Source organism: Monosiga brevicollis, genomic scaffold, assembly GCF_000002865.3.
Source record: "Monosiga brevicollis MX1 MONBRscaffold_26 genomic scaffold, whole genome shotgun sequence".
NCBI lineage: Eukaryota > Choanoflagellata > Craspedida > Salpingoecidae > Monosiga > Monosiga brevicollis.
Window position 1 is genome coordinate 502,709 of NW_001865063.1, and position 22,235 is coordinate 524,943.

At 56.9% G+C, this 22,235-nt stretch overlaps 5 protein-coding genes across 5 annotated transcripts in view; 4 read left to right on the plus strand and 1 right to left on the minus strand.

Annotated features, from left to right (window-relative positions):
• MONBRDRAFT_33898 (uncharacterized protein) overlaps positions 1-3,627 on the plus strand; it is a 3,987-nt gene extending 360 nt beyond the window's left edge. The window contains exons 3-9 of the mRNA XM_001748856.1: positions 103-996; positions 1,830-1,976; positions 2,413-2,496; positions 2,631-2,705; positions 2,861-2,971; positions 3,058-3,154; positions 3,243-3,627. Of these exons, the coding sequence (XP_001748908.1) occupies positions 103-996; positions 1,830-1,976; positions 2,413-2,496; positions 2,631-2,705; positions 2,861-2,971; positions 3,058-3,154; positions 3,243-3,334 (1,500 nt within the window). The 3' untranslated portion in view covers positions 3,335-3,627. The remainder of the gene's footprint in view (positions 1-102; positions 997-1,829; positions 1,977-2,412; positions 2,497-2,630; positions 2,706-2,860; positions 2,972-3,057; positions 3,155-3,242) is intronic.
• Positions 3,628-5,357: 1,730 nt separating this feature from the next.
• Positions 5,358-10,362, plus strand: MONBRDRAFT_33899 (uncharacterized protein; the record flags this gene model as incomplete). The annotated part of the gene is made up of 17 exons (XM_001748857.1): positions 5,358-5,612; positions 5,713-5,887; positions 6,011-6,172; positions 6,283-6,424; positions 6,505-6,619; positions 6,728-6,819; positions 6,909-6,970; positions 7,538-7,669; positions 7,868-7,941; positions 8,069-8,209; positions 8,303-8,445; positions 8,580-8,638; positions 8,740-8,840; positions 8,964-9,207; positions 9,391-9,533; positions 9,639-9,793; positions 9,921-10,362. The coding sequence occupies 17 exons, from the start codon at positions 5,358-5,360 to the stop codon at positions 10,087-10,089; spliced, it is 2,364 nt and encodes a 787-aa protein (XP_001748909.1). The 3' UTR covers positions 10,090-10,362.
• Positions 10,363-10,435: 73 nt separating this feature from the next.
• Positions 10,436-11,408, minus strand: MONBRDRAFT_33900 (uncharacterized protein; the record flags this gene model as incomplete). The annotated part of the gene is made up of 4 exons (XM_001748926.1): positions 10,436-10,731; positions 10,880-10,990; positions 11,130-11,229; positions 11,331-11,408. The coding sequence occupies 4 exons, from the start codon at positions 11,406-11,408 to the stop codon at positions 10,664-10,666; spliced, it is 357 nt and encodes a 118-aa protein (XP_001748978.1). The 3' UTR covers positions 10,436-10,663.
• An 878-nt stretch (positions 11,409-12,286) lies between these two features.
• MONBRDRAFT_11138 (uncharacterized protein) lies at positions 12,287-15,713 on the plus strand (the record flags this gene model as incomplete). Its single annotated transcript, XM_001748858.1, has 4 exons — positions 12,287-12,910; positions 13,030-13,540; positions 13,654-13,821; positions 13,972-15,713. The coding sequence occupies 4 exons, from the start codon at positions 12,287-12,289 to the stop codon at positions 15,711-15,713; spliced, it is 3,045 nt and encodes a 1,014-aa protein (XP_001748910.1).
• Positions 15,714-17,689: 1,976 nt separating this feature from the next.
• Positions 17,690-18,534, plus strand: MONBRDRAFT_28489 (uncharacterized protein; the record flags this gene model as incomplete). Its single annotated transcript, XM_001748859.1, has 3 exons — positions 17,690-17,741; positions 17,848-17,900; positions 18,016-18,534. 3 exons carry the CDS (start codon positions 17,690-17,692, stop codon positions 18,532-18,534), a joined length of 624 nt encoding a protein of 207 aa, XP_001748911.1.
• Positions 18,535-22,235: the final 3,701 nt, after the last annotated feature.

The following is a 22,235-nucleotide window of genomic DNA, read 5'->3' on the forward strand; positions in this document are numbered from 1 at the left end:
AGGGTGGGTTCCTCCCCTGGGGTTTTGGAAACCCCCCCCCCCCCCCCCACTCCCTCTTGTCACCCACAGCGTCCATCGTCTGATCCCTCTCGGCCTTTGTAGACGTACAACAAGGCATGCATCGAGGATATCGTCTGCGATGAGCGCTGCGTGCGATTTATCCGCAGCTGCAACATCCCCTGTCCGCCCGAGCTTGAATCGCGCGCGCATGAAGGCCTGATTGGCGTGTACGACACGCTGCGCCAGCGCCCCAGTTACATTTGCTTTGGATGTTCCAAAAGCACGACCGAGCCCATGCCCAAGCACATTGGGCGCGAGCTCAAGAATCTGGCCCGTCCTGTGGCGGCCAAGGTCTGCACCTGGCTTGGTGTTCCCGATCTGACCATGCTTGTCAAGCTCAAGGTCCCCACCAAGAAGTCACCAGGCAGTGGCTTTGTCAACCTTGCCGGGCCTGGGACGCCAATCGAGTACCAGCCCACCAAGCGGCCCCACCTCATGCAGGCCTCGCCCTGGATGGCGCCACCCTTTGTACCGCAGCCCGTGCAACAGCAGGGCTCGCCCCGTCGCAACTCCATTCCCGGCCCCAATGAAAATCCACCCGTCCAGGAGGCTCCCAGCACCTCAGTCGCCGAAACCAACCCGCCTGTCGTGGCCTCCAACGCCCAGCTTCCCGTCCCCAGTGCCACCGTTGTGCCACCCACCGCCAACGAGAACGTCCGCGTCATGTATGAGGGCGTGGTGAGCTCGATCGAGGCCAATGCCCAGGCCGCCCATCAGGCCATCGAGCACTTCAAATCCGCCACCCTCTCAGAACTCACCTGGCTCGTCAATAACCTCGAAGCCGCCCGCCACCAGGCTGCCCAGCATGCCCAACAGACCCAGATGCAGCGGCCCGAAGGCCAACAAGACGGCGCAGAACAACCAGGCCCTGTTGCCACGGCCGCCCCTCAACCCCAGGATAGCGCCCACGCTCCCGATGACGCTGCACAAGCCATGGTCAACATGCAGCAGGCCCCCATGGCCTAAATCACGTCCTTGTGTGCCAATGCCCTTTTATCTCTTGTGTCCCTTGGCCTGTCTGTCGTCGTTACCTTGCCCCGTGCCCGAGCGATCGTCGTGATCATGGGTTGCGTGCCGGACCGGTGGTCTTTCGCCAGAGTGGGCAGAGACCACTGGCCGATGTGTTATCGTCGTCACTGCAATGGTATCTCTTGTTGTGTTGGATTGGCACCGGCTTGGGAGCGCGTGCTTGTCATGTCTGAGGTCTGAGCGCTCCCGAGATGGGCTCGCTGTATGCGTGTGTATGTGTTGGTGTCTGTATGTGTGGGTGTATGCGCGCGCGTTGTTTGTAGATTTGTCGGTGTGTCTGTTCTTCAGCAAGTGGGTCCTTGTGTGCTTCGTCGCTTTGTTTCTCTGGCCCAGCAAAGCATCTCATTTGGGTCTTATGGTCCGTTTTGTACAACGTGCGTGTTTTGATTCTCCTGATGGGAGCATTTTGATGTTGTGGTGCTGCATGCTGGTCACTTGAAGGTGTCGCCACGTGCCGCGGTTGTTATCTTTGTCTTTTTCATGGATGTGTGTGTGTGCTGCGTGAGATTATGGGCAACCACTTGCTGTCCGTCTCCTCGTTGCTGTCAGAACAATGGTCTTGTTCTCCATCCTCCCCCTCTGTATCTGTCCGTTTTGTTGCAAATTCTACTCGTACCATCCCCAGATCCATGATCCTTTCACGCAGCACACATTTGAATATTGGCGCCAAAGTAAAATCTGTATAGTTTGACAATCAACTTTTACTTTTCAACTCTTTCACAAAACCCAGTTGTCGGCAGTTTCCCGCCCCTCTCTCTCTCTGGTACGTTACCCGTCTCTCTCTCTCTCTCTCTCTCTCCCTCTCTCTCAGAGTGTCTCTCTCTGAGTGTGTGTGTGTCTCGCTCTCTCTCTCTCTGTCTCTGTGTGTGTGTGTAAATGGCAGCGCGGTCGAGTGTGTTGGGTCCTTTTTTGAAGACGTGTTGTTGCGATCTTGGGGTGCGAGTCATGGTGGGGTAGGAGGGGTAGTGTGCTGGGGGTGGGTGGGGTTGTTGGGTTGTTGGAGGGGTGTAGTGGTCGGTGCCATGACGCGTTTCCAGCGGCCAAGTGGCAGTGGCAGACGCGCTGCGCTGCGGTGCAGCAGAGAGCCGAAAAGCAAAGGCTCCGGCGGGCGTAGATGATCAAGGGACAAGTGGATGGCAAGGGCGCGATGGCACCCGGATGGATCTGCGCGTGCACAGACAGTGTCGTTTGTGGTTGTCGTGTTTTGTTGTGGTCTCTCTGTGTTCTGCCGGCTCGAGCTGGCCCATCCCGCCGTGGCCGAGCTGTGGGGGCAAAGTTCTCATCCTGGACGTGGCGTACCGACCCTTTTGGAACAATGCGTAGCTGATACCCTTTGTAGCTCACCAATCACACACCGCAAACATGGATGTCAAGGAGGTCTTTGATCTGTACGATCTGGAGGGCGACGTAAGTGTGGTCTTTGCGAGTGACAACAGCGCCTTTCCTACGTCGCGTGGGTGACACGATCCGGCGTTGTTGGCTTGTAGCCTAATCCCTAATACTCCTCGGCCTCCCTTTTTATGGCTCCTTCTATCTTGCAGGGCTACATCAAGTCGAACGACCTGGGCAACGTTCTGCGTGCCTTTGGCCACAACCCCTCGGAGCTGCAGCTGCAGGTGGGTGTTTTTCAATTTCTTCCATTTCTTTCTTGTCCTGGCACACGCCTCCTTCTTTGTTCGAGGCGAGGGTGGACCTCAGCCAAGTTTGAGGCTCAAGTGATCTCGTTCTTGCCTTTTTGGGCTCATGCTCTGGTGGGTCTGCACAAATGTAGGAGATTCTGGCTCAGGTCGACAGTGGTTCGGGCAAGCTGGCTTTCTCCGAGGTCAACACCGCCGTCAGCCAGTTCCAATCCGGCGCCGACTACGCCCAGGAGATTCGCGATGTATGTGTTTGCATTCGCTTGCAGACACCCAGATTTGCTGTGTGCTGTCTCTGACCCAACTTGGCGGCTGTTCTGATCCAATGTAGGCCTTCAAAGTGTTTGACAAGGACGGCAAGGGTTCCATCTCGGCCTCGGAGTTGCAGCACATCATGTGCAACCTTGGCGAGAAGATGAGCGCTTCAGGTGCGTACCGATGTGATCCTTCCGCACTCCACTAGCCACAACGGCCTTTTCCTGACCATGCTCCCGAACACGTTTTTTTGGCCTACAGATGTTGAGGAGATGCTGAAAGAGGCCGGTCTGGCTGGCTCCTCGGCCATTTCCCAGGAAGACTTTATCCGTATCATGCTCGCTGCGCCCTAAATTTGTTCCGCATTTTCCTCAAATGCTGCTCCACCCCGTTGCTCAGCGGTAACACTTGTGAAGCAGTTTGGATGCGGGCCTGTTCTTGCGTGCCTGTGCTCTTTCCCGTCGAGCAAATGAATTGCCTCCTTTGCTCTTCTCTCTTGTTGTTGTCGTGCTCCCTCCCCTGTTCATGAAGTCCACGCACTCTTTGTCTTTTTTTTTTTTCTTGTTTTCTTTTTGAAGGTATCTTTTGCCTGTCGCTGTTTTGGCATCGCTGATGTGCCTCGTTGCCTCATTGAGACAAGAAACAGCTTACCAGCAGCGTGTAAACCCAAAAATCCGACTTTTAATCCTTTTTTCCATCACGCCGTTCCAGCTTTTTTTTCTTTTTGTGTGTGTGCTTCGAATCCTGTGGAGAAGGCGGAGGAGGATAGAGCGAAAGGGAGAGTAGACGAACAAGAACAAGAAGAAGCGTTGAGAGAAAGCAGAATGACCCAGGGAGGCACAGAGACACGGGAAAGTCAGTGGGACGGAAGGAGAGAGACAGTGGGGAACAACAACACACACAGTGACGCGACGTGCACACACACACACACACACACACACACACACACACACACACACACACACACACACAGAGAAAAAAAAAAACGCAAAAAACAGAAAAAAACAACAAAAATCATTTTTTTTTTCTTAAAAATTTACAACCCTCACACCGATTCGAGCAGCTGAAGTCGCTGGAAGAGCAGTCGGAGAAGCAGCCGGCAGAGGAGTTGGAAGAGCAGCTGGAGCAGTGGTGGCAGTGTACAAGGTGGCTGTTGCCTTGGGAGGTATCTTGAGGATTGGATGGTCGAGGGCCGGGTGTGCTCGAAAGAGGAGGACGTCGCCACTGCAGCGCCTTGCCTGGCCGCCCGGTCCTCGTCGGGGCGGACCAGGTCCCGGCAAGAGGACCTCGGCGAGCATGGGCAGCATGGTGGCATAGTGTTGCTTTGGCGCTGAGCGCCACCCCCTGCCGTGTAGATAGGGTTTCAGCTTGTTGTCCGCGTGCCCTTCTCGCAGGGCCTGCGACCGCCTTGGATGGCGGGCGCGCCTCACAGGACTCCAGCGAGTGAGCAGCCCTCGGTCAATGACGCTACTCTATCACACGCTTTGTCTGTGGTAGCAGCAGCACAGGGTCACGAGCAGGATGGGCCGAGGGGTGGGCCCAAGCGAAGCAAGCTCGAGCTCAACCCAACCGCCAGCCCCGCTGCATTTACTCCTGGACAACAACCTTCCAGCCCGACCGGCATCTTGAGCCTGCCACCGTCGAGGCGAGACGATGCAGAAAGATTTGCAGCATCGGCCAGTCGTTTGGTGTCGGCCATCGATGGTCAGGAGGAGCTGGACTTTGATGCTCATGATAGTGATGGCGGTGATGCGGAGCGTACTGCAGGACCGGGGCGAGCGCCAGTGTCGGAAGGCGCGGCTCAAGGACCCGCAGCTCGCTCAGGCAAGCGCCGCCATCGTCGGCATCGACGTCGAGGTCGAGGTCGGCATCGTGCTCCAGGCTATGTCACACCTCCGGCATCTCCCTCTGCCTCAAGTGCCGTTGAATCGGCGACCACAGAGCAGAGGCCCCAATTCGACACACTGCCTGTGCCAACACGCCGGGTTGCTAACAGTGTGGCTGGTACCAGTAGCGGTACACCGCGTGCCTCAAGCAGCCCGCAAAAAGGGAGCGCTCCTCACCGTGGTGCTGCCACTGCAAAGAACCCCTCGTCAGTAGGGGCTTCGACGGAGGCATCTTCCCCGGCAGATATCAACCCAGCCGCTGTGCGCGAAGCAGCTGCGCGAGCTGCACGGCCCCATACTCTGCGGCAATATCGTCCCGGCCACACTCCGCAGACCATATATCTCTATGGAAATTTTCCACGCGATCAAACGCGCCGTCGCGTGCACCTCAACGAGCGCTTTTTTTCTGGAGGCAACTGCCCCGCCAACCGGCGCCCGCTACCCGAGCGCACACAGGCCCTGGAGCACCGCCTGGAACTTGCGCGGCGTCATGGCTTGGACCTGCGTCTGGCTCTGTTGGATCTGGGTGCGCTTATCGGGCCTGTTCTTTCCGACCGTGCTTGGGATTTTGCTCACAGCCGCTGACATGCGAATCGTAGATTGGATTCAGGGCAAGCGGGTGCTTGATGTCGGGTGCAATACCGGCCAGCTTGCCATACAGCTGGCACAATACATGCGACCCGCCTCGGTGCGAGGTCTGGACATTGATCCCGTACTTATTTCACAGGCTCGCCACAACCTTGAGGTTTGATTTCGAGCGTGCTCAATGCCTTGTGCTGCAATACCCCAACCCTGCCTCAGCTCGGGTTCACAAATGTGTGGCTATGTGCGTTGTGCGTCAATAGGTCGAGGCCTCACGCTTCTATGGCTACTTTCCCAAAAGTTTGGCCCTACAACGGGGCGCCCTCGAGCCTACACCCCGCCGCAGCGACCATGTTGCTGCGGGATTCCAAGAGCGCGACTGCGCCACGCTGCTGCAGACAAAGCAGGAGCTCGATCGACTTAAACGTTTTTATGACGGTCCGTGTACACATGGGGTTCATTTTCCACCTCTTGTTGCGGACGCTTACTCTTGTACGAGGCCCTCTTGGATCAGGGTCATCCTAAACCTTTGTAAACGCGCGCGTGTGTTCACATCCACAGAGATTGAATCGCTGGGTGGGACCAGCCGTCGCTTCTTTGGGCCGCCATCGCCCAAGCGAGCGGCCACTGCTAGCAACACACCGGCCCACAGCCCGCCCAGCGGGTCTCGTGGGGGACCTGCGGGCCCATCTCGACATGAGCTTGCAGAGCAGGCGCGTCAACGTAAGTTTTTTTTTTTTTTTTACTTTGGTCGATTCGTGGGGCGAGAATAACAAGTTGCTCGGTTGGGGGCGCAGTCGCACGCTCACATTACCGTGGCGGTGGCATGGCAGTGACAGAAGCCGCGGAGAAGCAGCAGCTGCAGGCAGCGGTGGTCCAGAATGACCAAAGCTTTCCCCGGAATGTTGTCTTTGAGGCGGGCGATATTCTCGAAGCGGCGGCCACGGCAGCGCCTCGCTTTCATACAATCCTGTGGTATGTGCGCATGTCGAGATCCTGGGCATGAGGCGCCGGCGATCAACTCATGCGGATGGTGCTGCGGGGCATGCGTGTAGTCTGGACGTGCCCAAGTTTGTACACTTGACGCATGGCGACGAGGGGCTGCGGCTGCTGTTTGCGGTACAGGTGGAGCTGTTGCTGCCTGGCGGGATATTGGTGGTACAGTATCAGGTGGGTCAAGCCCTCCTCACCTGCCGCACGACCGAGGGTGCTTGGGACTGGGGCGAGCCGAGCTGACTTTTGTTTGTACGCGTTGCATGGCTGGACTGCTGTGGATAGGGGTGGCCATCGTACACGCGGGATCGGAACCGCACGGCTCTGTACAATTACTTTATGGGCCGGATCACGCTGCAGCCGGCCGCCTTTGCTGGGTAGGGCTTATTGAGTCGGCGATGCTGTCCAACAACGGCACAGCTCATGCCGCGGTGGTGTGCTGGTTTATTGGGCTCTCGTCGAGTAGATGGCTGAACGAGTGCCATGGTTTAGAGCTGGTGGATGAGCACGTGGTGATTCAGGGACGAGGTATGTCGCGTGGGAGCCTGATTGATTCATTTCGCGAGGCACCGCGCATTTGTCACATGCACTCTTGCACTTTTGTGGTGGGTTGATGTCTGGTGGTGTTCATCAGGACACGCGCGGGCCTGGCAAGTCTTCCGGAAACCACAGCCAGCTGCTGCCACGGCCCCTCCAGAAAGTGGCTTGTCCTCGAGCCCAACATTGTCTCCCCAACCTGACGTGCCTTTACCGCCCGGCATGGCTGTGGGGCTCGGCGCTGCGCGCCCCAGCAAGCGACCCCATAGCCCTTGACCGGTCAGCCCGAATGCTTGGCCTCCCTATTCTTATGATTCTCTCGACTCGACTCTTGACACCCGACCCGATGCTTGCAATCTTATTCGATTTCCAATGTTATTATGATCGAGTGAGGGCGTTGAATGAGCCAGAGCCTGAGAAGCGATAGAGACTGACACGAGAGAGAGCAGAGAGAGAGAGGAGAGAAGGAGCGTGTGTGCTGAGAGAGAGCGAAACGAGCGAAAGAGAGAGAGAACCAAAAAACAGGATATGAAGGATATTTTTGTCAGACAAATGCAGCAACTCCCCCACGTGTCGCTCTCTCTCTCTTTCTGACACCACACACACACACACACACACACACACACACACACACACACTCTCTCTCTCTCTGTGTCGGCGCGCGCGTGTGTGTGAGAGAGCATTTCCCTGGTCTGTGGAGGCATCGTGGCCGGCTGGCTGGTGATTTTGGCAGTTGCCTTGTGTTGTTGGCGCGGGTTGGATAGAGGCTGCTGGTGGACGTACGAGGCCAGACATCCGTGACACTTGCGTTCGCGTGGGCGTTGGTATCTCTATTGAGACGCTCGTACTCTAGTATTTTTTTTTTGAGGCACATCCAGCAAACCAGAGTCATGGAAGTGGTTGCGGCTGATAATGAGGCGCCGCGCGCCGTGTATGGTGTCGAGCGCGAGACGCTCAATGAGGTTGGTTCTTTGTTGCGGCATCTCCCAAGTCCCTGGTCGCGGCTCTGCGCCTGGTCTTCCCCCCCAGCCAACCGCTGGCTGGGGTTTGTGGCATCAGCTCGCGCTCAATGTGGTCTGCTCTGCACAGGACGTCTTGAGCAAGTACCGGGCTGCGGCACGTATCTGCAATGAGACTTTGCAACAGTTGCTGCCCATGTGCGTCCCTGGTGCTGATATCAGTGAGCTGTCCAAGGCAACCGACGAGAATCTGGAGCGCCTGATTGCCGAGGTATGGCAAGAGTTTTGCGTTGTTGTCTTGCTTGGTTCCTCCTCGTCGCCGTCCCTGCCTCACCTCTATCTCTGTTTTTCCGCCTGTCTCCAGCTCCCAGCCTCTGAGGGCGAGGACGGCGAGACAATGGAAAAGGGCATTGCCCTTCCCACTTGCATGGCTGTCAATGAAATTGCCGGCTTTCACGTCCAGCATGCCCCTGGCGTGCTCCTTGCGGCCGGTGATGTGGTCAAGATGTGCGTCACAGCCTTCAAAAGTCCACACCCACGTCTTGCCATCCACCTCCCGCACCCGAATGCGCAAAAGTGCGCCAAGCTCACTTGTTGTCTCGTGCTTGTGTTCGGGTGTAAATTTGGGCGCTTCCTTGCAGCAACTTTGGTGTGCATGTGGATGGTTACATTGCCCAGATTGGTCACACCCACATTTGTGGTGCGTACACGTCTTCCAGGCGTCGTGACGCTGGGCTTAAACAAGCATAGCTATTGTTGAATGACGATTTTCCACCCGCCTCTTGCCGTGCCCGTTTGCAGGCTTGGGTGATCAGCCCATGCGGGGCCGCCGCGCCGACGTGGTGTGCGCCGCCTATGCTGCCTCGCAGCTTGTTCATCGTATGCTCCGCCCTGGCGTCAAGGTCTGTTGCTTGCTTTTTGTTGCTGAATTTCTTGGCTCGTTTTGATTCTGTCCCTGTGAATATGGCCAAGCGCCCCACATTTTTCCGACAGGCCGCTCACGTGCATTCTCCACCCCTGCACAGAGCCAGCAACTGACGCAGGCTGTTCACGAGCTTTGCCGTGATTTTGGCTGCCATGCCACGGAGGAGACATTCAGCTGCTCCATTCAGCGCTTTGTGCACGAAGGCAACAAGGTCTTCTTGAATCGTCTTCAGGTCGAGGATGCCCCTGATGGCTTTGAGATTGAGGCAGATGACGTGTTCACCATCGACATTATGGTCAGCAACCATTCCCCCAAGCTCCGTAGCGGTGATATCAAGCCCACAGGTGCGTGCACCCATCCCCTTGTTCACTGGCTGCCAGGATCTGGTCTCAAGACCGTTGCGTTTTCCCAATTTTTATTTTTTTCCGATCTTGCGGTGAACACCTGCCTGCCTGCCTGCCTGCTTTCTCCATGCTCTTTCCACTCACGCCCGTGCATGGTGGTCTTCTCCCTTGGGTCGTGTGCAGTGCTTATCCGCAACTTGGCCGTGGAATATCAACTCAAGTCACGCATTGCACGCCACACCTATGCCGAGATTGCCCGTCGCTTCCCCACCATGTGGTTTGCCGCCAACCGCCTCGAGACGGAGGGTGCGCCTCTGGGTATCAAGGTAAGCTCTTCCTATTTTTGGTTTTCTTTGGTTTGTAGTTTTGGCGCATTGTGATTGCCCAGAATCTCGTATCTGATGGCAAGTCTGGTTTATGCGCTGCCACAGGAATGTGTTGAACACAACTTGCTGGTGCCGTACTCGGTGCGTACCAGCAAGCCTGGCACGCAGGTCGCACAGTTTCGATTCACGGCCGTTGTGACTCCCGAGCACACTCTTCGATTGACGTCCCACCCCCCACCCTTTGTCCAATCGACTTTTGGGTATGTTGTGCAAGCCCCAGCCGGAAAACAGTTGTCGGCCCGTCCACCTGCTCCTGCTTTCTGCATGTTCTCTGTCGTGTGGATATGACGCCTTCAACTCACGTGGCATGATTGGTGTGGGGGTTAGTGTGCGTAATGAGGAGCAGTTCCAATTGCTCTCCAAGGTGGAGCCGGATGAGGGCGTGCAGGTGGCGTTGCCCGTCAACTCTGCGGGTTACAAGCCCGTGGATGTGGATGCGTTGGTGCTGGGCGAGTCTGAGGATTCCAGTGATGTCAAGATGCACGATCGCGTGTAAGGAGCCAATGTATCTGTCGCTGAGCGTCGCGATGTGCGTCGGTTGTGTTCTCGGCTGCCGTGGCTGCAGCTTGACTTGACACGGTGTTTCCATGCCCCTCGGCCTCGTTGATCGATGTCCCTTGCCTTTTGATCTTTTTGTTTTGCGTTTTGTGATTGTTCGCTTCAGGGGCTAGGGGGGCGATGTATTCTTCTTCTTTCTTTTGTGGCTTGTCCATTTGCTGGTTGGGTGATCTGAATCGAGTAGTGCTGCAACTGCAGGCATGAAAACTTGCGTTTGAGATTCTCAAGGTCCCGACAACTGTGCTCGACGTCCGATGGACGAGCGATATCAATAGTCAGAGGAGGCCAGTTCATGTATAAAGTTCATTTCAAAGGAGGAGAGATCCCCTTGGAGGGGACTCAGGGCAAAAGCGACAAAGGCAGCTGGAGGTCGAGAGGGTCAAAAGTCTGGTGTGTATGTATGTGTGTGTGTGTGTGTGTTTGTTTGCAGAAAGCCGAGGCAAGCACGCATGGCTCAGCAGAATGCGCAAAGGCGCAACGCAAAGAGGTGGCGGGCAAACTGGACGTTTGCTTTAAAGGCCAAAAGCTTCGCGGTGACCGTCGGCACAGGCTGTGGCTTTTTCCAAAAAGGCAATCAAGTCTATTCCCCAAAAGAGGTCATCGTGAGGGATTGGATGACATCAAGCAGGCGAAATGAAGTCGAGGGAGGGCTCTCGAAGCCTTGAAGCTTTCCCAAGAGGGCCTTGGTAAGCGTTCAAAGTTTTCGGGGAGGGCAGCGGCAGACCCACCTTGGCGCTGGCCTGCATCCTTGAGGCCAGGGTAATTCATCTTCGTGCCGGGAATGTACTTGCGAGGATCAATCAAGTACGTGTCCAGCGTGGCCCGGGTCCAGGTGATGCCTAAGCATCAATGTTTTGTGCCCAAACAGGCCGGTCAGCAGTGAGATTTTGCCAGGCGGCAGTCGGTATGTTGCGGGCACCACCACCGGGCACTAAACTTGAGGGTTTAGTGGCGAGGCACGAGGGCACGAGGACCCACCTTTTGAGCGATTGGCATCGGTGTAGGGATAATTGGGCGCTTGACCAGTTTGACGGCCAAACAACCCCGCCAGATTGGGGCCCGACTTGTGCGGCGCTTGCTATCATTTGTAGTCGGCACCACGCGCCCATGGTCAATCACACAAGGCACCGGCACTGGCATTGGCTCGCAGACGAGGCAGGATCAACAACAACAACATACGGGATGTGTGGCATGGCACATGGCGCATTTCTGAATAAACAGCTTCTTGCCCCTCCGCAGGGCCTCGACATCAGCCATGCTTGCGTTGTACGTTCCACACTGTACACCCTGTCTTGTGACCTCAACAACAGGCTCTCCCAGCAGCCTCTTCAGCTCCTGCCGTTACCCGTTGCCGTTGCCCGTTGCCGTTGCCGTCAGCGAGCTCCGTCCGAGCAGCGCGCTCAAGTGTGTGTGTGTGTGTGTGTGTGTGTGTGTGTTCTCTGCAACATATGAAATGTCAGATGTTTTATGGGAGAGTATACATTAAAGGGGACTGTTAAGAATTGATCTTTCGAGACCTATTGCTTGCATGAATGCATACCGGGTTGCAAAATTTTTGTGTGTGTGTGTGTGTGTGTGTGTGTGTGTGTGTGTGTGTGTGTGTGTGTGTGTGTGTCGCAGGGCGAAATGATTTTTTTCTTTTTCTCCCCAAATCCAGGTGAGTGAAAATGCCGTGTGTGTGACCGGGCATTGGTCCTGACGGAGCTGCCCTTTGGGGCGTTGGTTGCCTGGGAACTGGGAGGGCAAGCGGACGCCCTTGGGCAGTGCTGGCGTCCGGGGCTTGCGTTTGCGTGTGTTTGATGACGGTGCGAGTTGTGTGTGTCTTGTCCGCCCTGCATGCTCACGAGCCTTGCTGTTGGTCATGGTCATTGGGATCCCCGTTTGGGGTACTTGCAGAAGTTGCTAAGCCCAACGGACACGCATTCTGACGCGTCGTGCTGATGGGGTGTGCCTTGACGTTTCTGCCACCGCGCCACCATTGACGGCACACACAATTTGGGCGTATTTTCTCTTTCCCTACGCCTCAGTGCCGACGCCAACCTATTCACTGGCTTAACGTTTTGCTTCCCTTGCATCTTCTTCATTAAACCCATCGAGGTCGGAACGGTCAAAGCACGAGGGTCGACACAATCGCCATGGCCCCGCCGCTCGCATATCGACGACGTGGGGCATTGCTCGCCAATCGTTGCCATCTTGCGTTTGTGAATCTTCTTCTCGTTCTTATTGCCTTGACCGGAACCAATGTCGGTGCAACCCGAAAACAACTGGGCAGTGCCCCAACTTGGGCCGAGCTCGGCAGTGCCACCAACCCCGGGCAAACGGACGGGTCGGCTACATCTCGGAACCGCCGCGCCATCTCGGCGTTTGACCGCCACAACCGTGCCGCAGCCCTCGGCTTGTATCAGCGCTGGTTGGGGTTTGACAGCCTGCTCCTGGACGACGACCGCCAAATCGGCGAGTCCTGGCTGAACGGTAACGTCGCCACTTGTGCGCCGGGCGGCCTCTCCAGCCACCACCAGCGCCTGGTCCTCTCGCACATTAACCTGTACCGAACTTGGGCCGGGCTTGCTTCCGTGACCCTCAACCTGGACAAATCTCGTGACTGCCAAGCGGCTGCGCTCGTCGTGTCAGCTACCCGCAAAGCTGTCCACGAATTGGATTCAGATGCCCCTTGCTATTCCAATCGCGCGGCCCTGGCTGCTCGCTACAGCAATCTGGCGCTCAACGTGTACGGCACGCGCGCAGTCGACGCCTACATGGTACGTGCCAGCTCCTCCCTGATTGTTGCCTCATCATCAACGTGGCTGCGCCTTGAGGGTTCACCCAGACAGGCCACGTGCCCTGACTCGACACGTTTGTGCTTGTTCTGCTGGCATAGGACAATTTTGGAGAGGGCCACGAGCGCGTTGGTCACCGCCGCTGGCTTCTTTATCCCAACTTGGTCGAGGTGGGGCTCGGAGACATTGCCCCACCCGCCAGCCAACCCCTCGTGGCGGCAGCCAACAGCCTGTGGGTCCTTGACGACTTTGCTACAACGGTTGCGCCCAGCGTGGTGACCTGGCCGCCAGAGGGTTATGTGCCCTTTACCTTTCTTCCCAGCTCTGGGCGCTTTTCCGTCTCCATCACCGATGCGACCTTTGTCTTTGCGGAAATCACCGTCACCCTGAACGGCGCCCCACTCAAGGTGGTTGATTGGCGACATGACGACTTTTACGGCGATTCAGCCACCACCTTCCGCGTCAAACGCCTGCCCAAGCTGGCGGCAGGCGACGACGACGTGACCATCACCGTGCACATTGCCAATATTCTTATGCGTTCGAGCTTGTTCAGCTTGGCCTACAATTTTACTCTTTTCGATCCCACCGGCATCGTCGACCAACTGCCTGCAGGTGCGCTCGGCTCTAAGGTGCTGGACACAAGCCCCCCCGGGCTGCTATACGTTGGTGTCTCATTTTGATGTTGTTATCTGCCCTTGCTGCTCGTCGTTGGTTCATCTTGTTAGAATGTGACGAGCTCATGGTGCAAGCCATCCACGAGGGTACGAGCATTGCCGGAGCTTATGTGCGAGCCGGCACGACCGCTCAGCGCTCGTCATGGGTCCGTCGAGACGGCAACATGCATCTTTTCTATCATGGCAATGCCTGGGTCTTCTCGCCCGACGGCTACACCCGTACGTTGACATCTATTGAAAAATAAAATGTCCTAAAAAAGAAAAGGAAATAGGCGGGCATGGGCAGGTCGTGAAAGTCGCTTGCGCCCTAGGTCGACACGCATCTCACGCCGCGCCGGCCTTGTATGCGGACTATCAATGTTATCGTAGGTTCGGTGATTGTAAGCATTCCCAGCCTGGCCTTCCACCCTCATCTTATTTCCGAGGCAGACGCCATGGCCGTGCGCCTGGTAAACTTTAACGTCGCCTGTCAGGCCTCGTCAGACTGGGAGGCTACAGAAGAGCCGGCAACGGAAGAGCCCGACGATGTCCACACGAGCCCTGAGGACTCGTCGTCGACCACGGCAGCTACCGCAGGCCCCGATCCCTCGACCACTTTACCCCAGCGCCGAACAACGGCCACCACAGCCTCGACCACTGTGACGACGACGACGACCACGACGACGACCACCACCACTACCATCACGGAGACTGACCACGACTTGACCTGTCAGCCTCAGGCCTGGGGCTACGCCAACGTTGCCTGTGGCCAGCAAGATAGCTCGGGTACCGCGCCACGCCGTTTACGAGTGGCGTTTCAGGCCAAGGCCGTGTTGGCCGAGCCAGAGCTGCCCAGCTTGCGCTTGTGCCTCGCCGCTTGCAACGCGACAACCGCCTGCGGCGGCGTTTTTGCTTGGCGGGCCTCGTCTCAAGCCCCGCTGCTGCGCTGTCAGCTGCTCGATGCAGCCCGCTTGGACGCGGATTTGGATGCGAATACCCAGCTGCCCAAACTCATTGGAACAAGTTCCATCTCTGCCAGCTACCTGCCCTTGAGTTGGCTCATGGCGCCATCAACGACCGTCGAGGCATCAACAAGCAGGCCGTCCACGACTGCCGTGCAGATGCCCCTGCCCTGTCACGCTCAAGATGGGTTTGAGCTGGTTGCCTGTGGGCCACAGCAATCCGACGTTGCGCCGCAGCGCGTGCGGAGTGGCTTTGTGGCTTCCCACATTCTGGACAAGCCGAGCGTGGTAGATGTCCGCGAGTGTTTGTCCCTGTGCAACGCCAGCAATGCTTGCGGCGGCGCGTTCATCTGGCAGACAGACGTGACGGCCCACGTGCGCTGCCATCTCTTGGCCCACGAGGGCCTGGACGGCGCAGACCTGGTTGCGACTGGGAATCCATCACTGAGCTTCGTCCGCCAGGTGGATAGCCCACCCCTGGATGCACTGGCGTGTGCCGTTGCGGAGAATACCGAGGGTTATCAACTCGTGGCCTGTGGCACGCAGACCAGCTCATCCCCTGACACCTCTGTGCATTCGCGGGCACGCTTGCGCTCAGGGTTCAACGATGACGCCATTGAAGCCAAGTTGGAGGTCGCCGCCCGAGCCGATTGCTTGGCCGCCTGCCGCCTCTCAGCCACGTGTGCAGCCGTGTTTTTGTGGCAGGTCTCCCCGGCCAATCCCCTGTATCGCTGCCATCTCTTGACTGCGAGTGCGCAGGAGGTCGTTGGCACGTCTTCAAGCTCGGTTAGCCTTTTGCGAATCACGCACGACTTGCCGGCTTTTGCTACCGTCTTTGGGGATTTGACAAGTCGCTTTGAGCTAAGCGCTGTGGGGGTGCAGACATGGTCCCCGGGCACTGCCCCTGCTGCTTTGGCCAATGGCTTTCGCTTTCGCTCTGGCTTTGGCACCTGGGCCTCGGGTACCGTGTTGCGCGAGCGTGTGGTGTTGTCTGTCAGCGCTTGTTTGCTGGAATGTTTGGATGACGATGCCTGCGCGGCAGTCTTTATGTGGACGCCGACGGCTTCAGCTTCGACCTATTCCTGTCGCACGTTGGCGGATCGTGGTGCCAACCTCGACCTAGTTTCCACAGGCAACCTCGCGCTGAGCTGGCGCCGCACAGCCGCTTAAGCCTGCAGAACAGCTTTTTTTTTTTTTGTGTGTGTCCAGTAGTCACTTTTGTTTTTTGTGAATACTCTATGGCCGGGTGTGACCCAACGCGTGCGTTTTGTTTTTTCTTGTTTTAGTGCAGTGCCTAACCTGTCCATGAAACGGCGCCGGGCTGAGTCTTGCTTTGACCGTCGTTTGGTTTCGCCTCAAGCCATGGCCCGGCGACGTCTGGTCTCTTGTTGCTCTTTCTAATTTATCTCTCCCACACACAAGTCGCTCGGGCTTCAGCCCATGGATGTCGTCTAAGCATGTGATATATCAATGTACTTTGCTGACGCCACAGAGCTGAAAAATAGCCATTACGAGGATGGGTAGCGAGGCTAGAACCAGACACTGCCTATCAAACCATCATTGGCCGTGCTCATAGAGGAGAAGGGCAACAGAACGACGTCTGCCGATAGCCGACAATGGCAACGCCCAGTGACGGCCAGGGCCTCGGGGCGGGTTCTCACTTTGAAACGACGGTTGGCCAGCGACGTGGCTGTCTGCTGCCCGTCAGTCTACTTTCGCCTGGCGTTGCCTTCGTGCTTGGCACAACCGGTGCAAAGGAGGCACATGCCTGCATTCCAGAGAATTGGCCACTCACGGCGCTTCGTGGCAAGTCTGCGGTTGCATGCGTGCAGTTGGGGCAGGGGAGACCGGGAGACCGTGCAAAGTCGCCTCGGGACTCGGCAATCTCCCCCGCACTCCACCAGTTCCCACTAAGCCCCACGAGGCCCGCATGGAGACCGAGAGACTCGCTCGTCTTGTCACTCCCACCCACCTTACTACTTGCATCCCCTCGAACGATAATGGCTGATGCTGAGCTATCGAGGCGCCACCTCAAGTTGCGCGGCAAATTTCGGGGCATGCATGCATGTATGCAAAAGTAGTGAGGCATGATGCACAAGATCGAATGTCCTGTTTTTCTTGCAGGGACCCTCGATTGCCCCTCCCTGCACTCACCCTGCGCTCACCCTGGGTTGTTGTGCAGTCCGTGTGCGCATGCGTGTGTACGTACGTGTGTGCGTTTGAGGGGCTGCAAAGATTCTCTGGACGTTCAAGAGTGTATGGCCGACAGATGTGAGCGCGCCTTGACAATGCAGGACAGGATCTTTGGTTCAGACACTGAGGTTGAGGATGGGGGTTGTAACCCGAGATGGTACGAAATGGTACGTGACTTGAGAGACGGGGTGTGGGTCATCCGCATCACACGTTCTTGAAAGACGGGCAAGACAGAGGCCATGTGCAAACTCGGGGTGGGCCAGCAACCGGCCACATCATCAGCACCAGTAGTCTTCTTCCCATGACACTCGCTCGCGTGTTTTACGTCAACCTCCGCCTCAACCCCCACCGCCCGTGACCGCCTGTCTACTTCTCAGGCCCTGGACTGCGCCTGTGTCCTGCGTTGCGTGCCATGCTTCATGGTGCAACCCGGTGCGACATGTCACCAGCCTCAGCCCTCAACACGAGCATCACTGTCAGTGCCTTTATTACCATGGTCCCGTGACTCGGCATGGCCGTGCCCATGGGCTCTGTTGATCAAGGCTGCGTCCCACCCATCATCAATCACGCCCGTGTTCCACACCCAACCAATACCATGTTGCGCTGAGGCGGGCCACTGTGGTCGGGCTAGCTCCAGGCTGGGGTGGAAACTTTTCGCCGTGCGCCTCCTGCTGGCGCCGGCGCGAAACCACGAGTGCTATTTTCTTCCATCCGTCCTTTCATCGCTTGCCGCCCCGCTCCGTCCCATCGGGTGTGCCCCTCCCGTTGCCGTTGTGGACCAACGTTTGCCAAGAGCGCAGCGTGTGGTGCCCAGTTGGCCCTGCCTGAATCTACACCCAGCCAGTCCCCCTTGTCGCTGTTGGTGGGTTCTTTGCCAGCGTGGACTTGCGAACCGGCTGCCAACCGGTATTAGCGCAAGCGTACCAACCTTGCTTCCTTCAAGAACAACAACCATGGCTCAATTTAGCTTTTTGGCATTGATGAGCGTCCTTCTCGCCACCGCCAGTAAGCACCGCCCGTCGCCATGACCGATTGCTGACTCATGACGTGATGACGGTTTGCCGCCCGAGGCATGCGCATCTCGCTCACGCCATCTGCTGTGATCATTCAGCTGTCTTGGCAGCCCCAGCCGACGACAACATGGGCAGTGGCAGTGGCATGGCGGTACGGTAGCGGCGTGCCTTCCTTTGTTTCAAAGCTCTGCCTGTTTTGGGGGCTAATCTTTGGCAAATCTTAACCTCTGATTGCAATGATCTGTCGCTGGTTGGCACATGCACAGGCGTTGTGCGATTCTGGCTGCCAAACTTGTACCGAGACCGGCTATTGCCAGGCTTGCATGTACCCTCTGCATTTGCTGGACGGCGGCTGCACCTTGGCGTGCCCCGTGGGGCTGAAGTCGCAGCGTATCCAACTTGCAGGAAGTCTCTACTTGCTCTGCGTGCCCGAGGAGGACGATGTGGACTCGGGTTCTGGATCAGGAGATGGCGAACTCGAAGGCTCGGGCAGCGGCGATGCGGGCCTGGAGGATGACGATGCCACCGGTAGCTGTGATTGCATTAACGACGAGCTGGACCCTGTCTGCTGGGTGGAGAATCAGATCACCTTGCCCTCGCCATGCCATGCACGCTGCTTGCAAATTGTCTGGACACCCGGAGCGTGCGTGCTTGAGAACAACGATGATGACGAACAGCAAGCCGCCGCCGCCGCCCTCGTGACTGATCAGGAAGGAGCCCCAGCCGCCTCGGGCTGGGACCGCGAGGCCACCATCACCGTAGCAGCCCTCTCCGGTGGTATGTAGTTGTGGTCTGTCCGTTTCTACGTTTGAGATATGATGGGCGAGGAGGGAGCAGTCCTCGATGACAGGCGCATCGAGCGGGGAGTAGTGTGATCAAACTTATCCGGGCCCAATATCTCACGGCGTATCATACTGCTCTGGTGGCCTTAGGCTTGGCCTTGAGTGTGCTGGTGGTTGTGGCGCTGCTGGTGCAGCGTCGTCGGTCGATGCCGCATGATGACGGAGCTCAAAGCCTGTCGTTTTCCTCGCCAGCCTCGGCCTTTGTGCGCCATCCCGCCATGGACCGAGCAGATCCGCACACTACGAGCTCGCTCGTCTAAAGTGCGAGCCCGTGTCGTTTTCCCGGCGCTCATGTTTTGATGAATCGTGCGTCAGACCCTGCGATTCCGTGCAGCTCGCCGTGTGCCCGATGATTGATGTCGTCCAGTGTGTGTGTGTGTGTGTGTGTGTGTGTGTGTGTGTCCACGAGGCCATCTTGTCCATGTGCAGTGCTGTGTCCACATAGAGAGTGCCTCGTTGCTGCGCTTCTTGCCTTTCTACTTGATTTGCTTTCCTTTCTGTTTTTTGCTCTTATTGTTATCGTTCATTCTTGAACTACTGCACGTCCCTTTCCTTGGTTGTGCGGAGTCAATAGCTGGCGTCTCTTCAGGCAGATTTCCCATTCATTCGGTTCTTCTTCTTCTCCCCTTTCCCTCGAGGCCATTGCCGCGATGTCCGGGTATATTATCAAATTGAAGCCCATTCCCTTCCAACCAAACATATTAGGCTTGGCGAGGATTACTTGATGCCCCATCGTCTCAATTTGATAGTTACCGCAACCTGGAAGAAGAAGATGAGTCCAGTCTCCTGACCAAGCAAAGTGATTGTTTGGCGAGCAATGATCTGGGCCTCGCGCAATGCCTTGGTATTGCCCAAGCCAAACTCTCCAAGGCATTTCTCAGAAAGCGATCGATGATATATCTTCCCCATGGACAGCACCACACTCGTGGGCGAAGAAAATGAGATTGAACGTCAATGGTTGAGTAAATCTAAGCTGCCGTGTAGTAGACGACCAGTTCAGGGTAGACTTGATCGTTGTCGAACATGACCACCTCGTGAAATTCTCCAGCCGGCGTCGCGATCACTGAGTCGTATCTATAAAGGACAAGCACGTTGTCAAGACAAAAGGGATCTCTGCCACGGCTAACATGCATGATTGACCAACAGCAAGGCGACGCACCGCTCATTGTTGAGCGCATGGGGCAAGAGAGGCGGGGCCAACGCCTTGGAGTCGGGTGATTTATGGACAAAGGCATGGCCCAACAATGCCCGCGTGATAATCAGCATCCGCTCATTATTGGCATCAGGCGGCTTGGCATACTGATGACTCTACAACGAGAAAATGATCATCAGAACAATAAACATGGCTGCGCACAATAGCAGCCGAGAAAGAAAACACCTGTGCAAAACCCCTACCTTGCCGGGGTGATCGGTCTGATAGACACCAAGACCAAAGCGATGGCCGGCGCCGCTACCGGCAAAGCGATAGTCTAGGCCCAGGCGCACAATTTTGTCGCGCAGTGATCTATCGGGGCGGATGCCGTGCAGCAACAGGCGCTCTTGACAGGGTCTGTCTCGCAGCAAGGCTGGAAGGCCCGAGAGGGCATCCACCTTGGCCGTTTGAAGCTCATCATAGTGCTTCTGGTTTGTGATGCGGTGCAACATCTCCTGTCGCTTTGCGCTGTAACGCTCCCACAACACTGGATTTTCTACGCGCTTGACACGTTGCACTCTCAGATGTGCTGGCCCTCGCCCGTCTGCGCTCAGCTGCTGCAGCAGTTCAGCCACCTAGTTACACAATAGATTTAAATGAAATTGTTTGCTGAGACGGGCATGGCATCATCAAGCAACGCACCTCGGGAATCAGCTCGGGCGCGTCGCGCAAAACATCAATGGCCGGTCCAATTGGGCCGGCGACAGGTCGTGCTGCCAACTGGCCGGCACTGAATAGGCTTGGCCGTTGCTTCGGATCTGTTGCAAGCAAGGCCCGCGTTTCCTTGTGCAATTCGCTCGTTGAATCGCACATCTGCAAACAAAAGGTTTCAGCGTGAGAACGAACAGTGTTTGACAAGAATCAGACTCCAACAAGCCGACCCTGACGAAACCAGCCAAGACATTACACTGACTTCAGCCGCTAGGTGCGGAAAGCTGCAGGCAACATCTCCTGCTTGTGTGTTCCACCTGCATTTTGCAGCAAGCTGATCCGTTGGTACACGTGCAGGTGGCACCGTATGTGGGTACATGTAGGTGTTGTAGAGCACACACCCAAAGGCAAAGGCATCCTGTGCCGGACGTGCGCCCATGCGGCCCCCACCGAAAAGGACTTCGGGTGCTACGTAGCCGGCTGTGCCTGACGATGCAGTGGCCGTGCATGGCAACATGGTGGCTTCGGCGGCGGCCTTGGCAATGTCAAAGTCGCCCAGCCGCACTACAGGCTGGTCCTCCTTGCCGTCCAGCATCACATTGCTCAGCTTGACATCTCGGTGCACCAGGCCCTTGCTGTGCATAAACGCCAGAGCCGTGCGCAGCTGAGTCATGAGTCCTGCAATCACGGTCGAAGTGGCCAGGTGGCGTGCTTTGCTCAGCCACTGCTGCAAATCCCCTTGTGCACACCACGGCTGTACCAGGTAGGCGCTCGGGTGGCCACTGTGCACGTCCACGAGCGCGCCGAGGACCGGGAGGATGTGTGGGTGCTCGAGTCGACGCATGGCGCGAAGCTCACGGAGGAATGTACGGCACTGGTCTTGTTTGTGTTGCAGAGCAAATGCATATTCTTTGACGGCCAAATTTTGTTCCTCATAATCTGGTAGCGTGGCGCGGGCCTTGTACACCTTGTGATTTTGGTTGTAATAAAGCTCGAGCTGGCCCAGGCTGGACAGCGACAACGTGCGGTCCACTTCAGTTAAGGCCTCCAAGATTAGACTCTCTGGAAGGTCGGGACCAAGCACTGTGCGAAGCCGCGCTCCCAGCGTGCTCTGCTCAGGGTGCAAAAAGACCAGCAGAGCTGGAAAGTGCTGGTGCAGCAGCTGCGCTAGCCTGGCCATGTGATCTACGTGTGACTGTCCTTGCAGCTGACCTTGTAAGGTGGCTTGCTTCGCCCTCATCTCCCGCAGTTGTTGTTCAAGGCCTGAGCGCATGTCGTCTGGTAAGATATCCAGAGCAGTCATCGTTTGACGAATGCGCTCATTCAGCTGCGCTAGCTCCTCATGTGCGGAAGCGGTCGGGTCGTCAGCGCTCTGGGACAGACTATCTGCAAGCTCCTTGCACTGGGTCAACACGGACAGCGTCTGAGCTTGCCAGTCAATCATGTCTTGCAGTTGTTTCGCCAGAGATTCGGCCTCGTGATGTACAAATGCTAGATACCAGGCATGATGCTTCAAGTCGGGCGGGGCTTGCCACTGGGCGACCGCGTCAAGCCCATTCTGGTCAAATTGACTGAGCTTCGTGTGGGCGTGGCAAAGTTTCTTCCAGTCGCTGGGCAAGCTTTGAGGTGTAGATGCCCGATCGACTGGCTGGCGCTTGACTTGTTGTTGTAACCTTTGCACGCGACTGCTCGTGTCCTTGATGCCCGCTTGCGCCACGGCTTCCAGAGCATCGACAAACGCTTGTATGAGGACCTCAATCTGCTTGTTGCTGGCGGTCAACAGACGTGAGCGCGCTGGGCC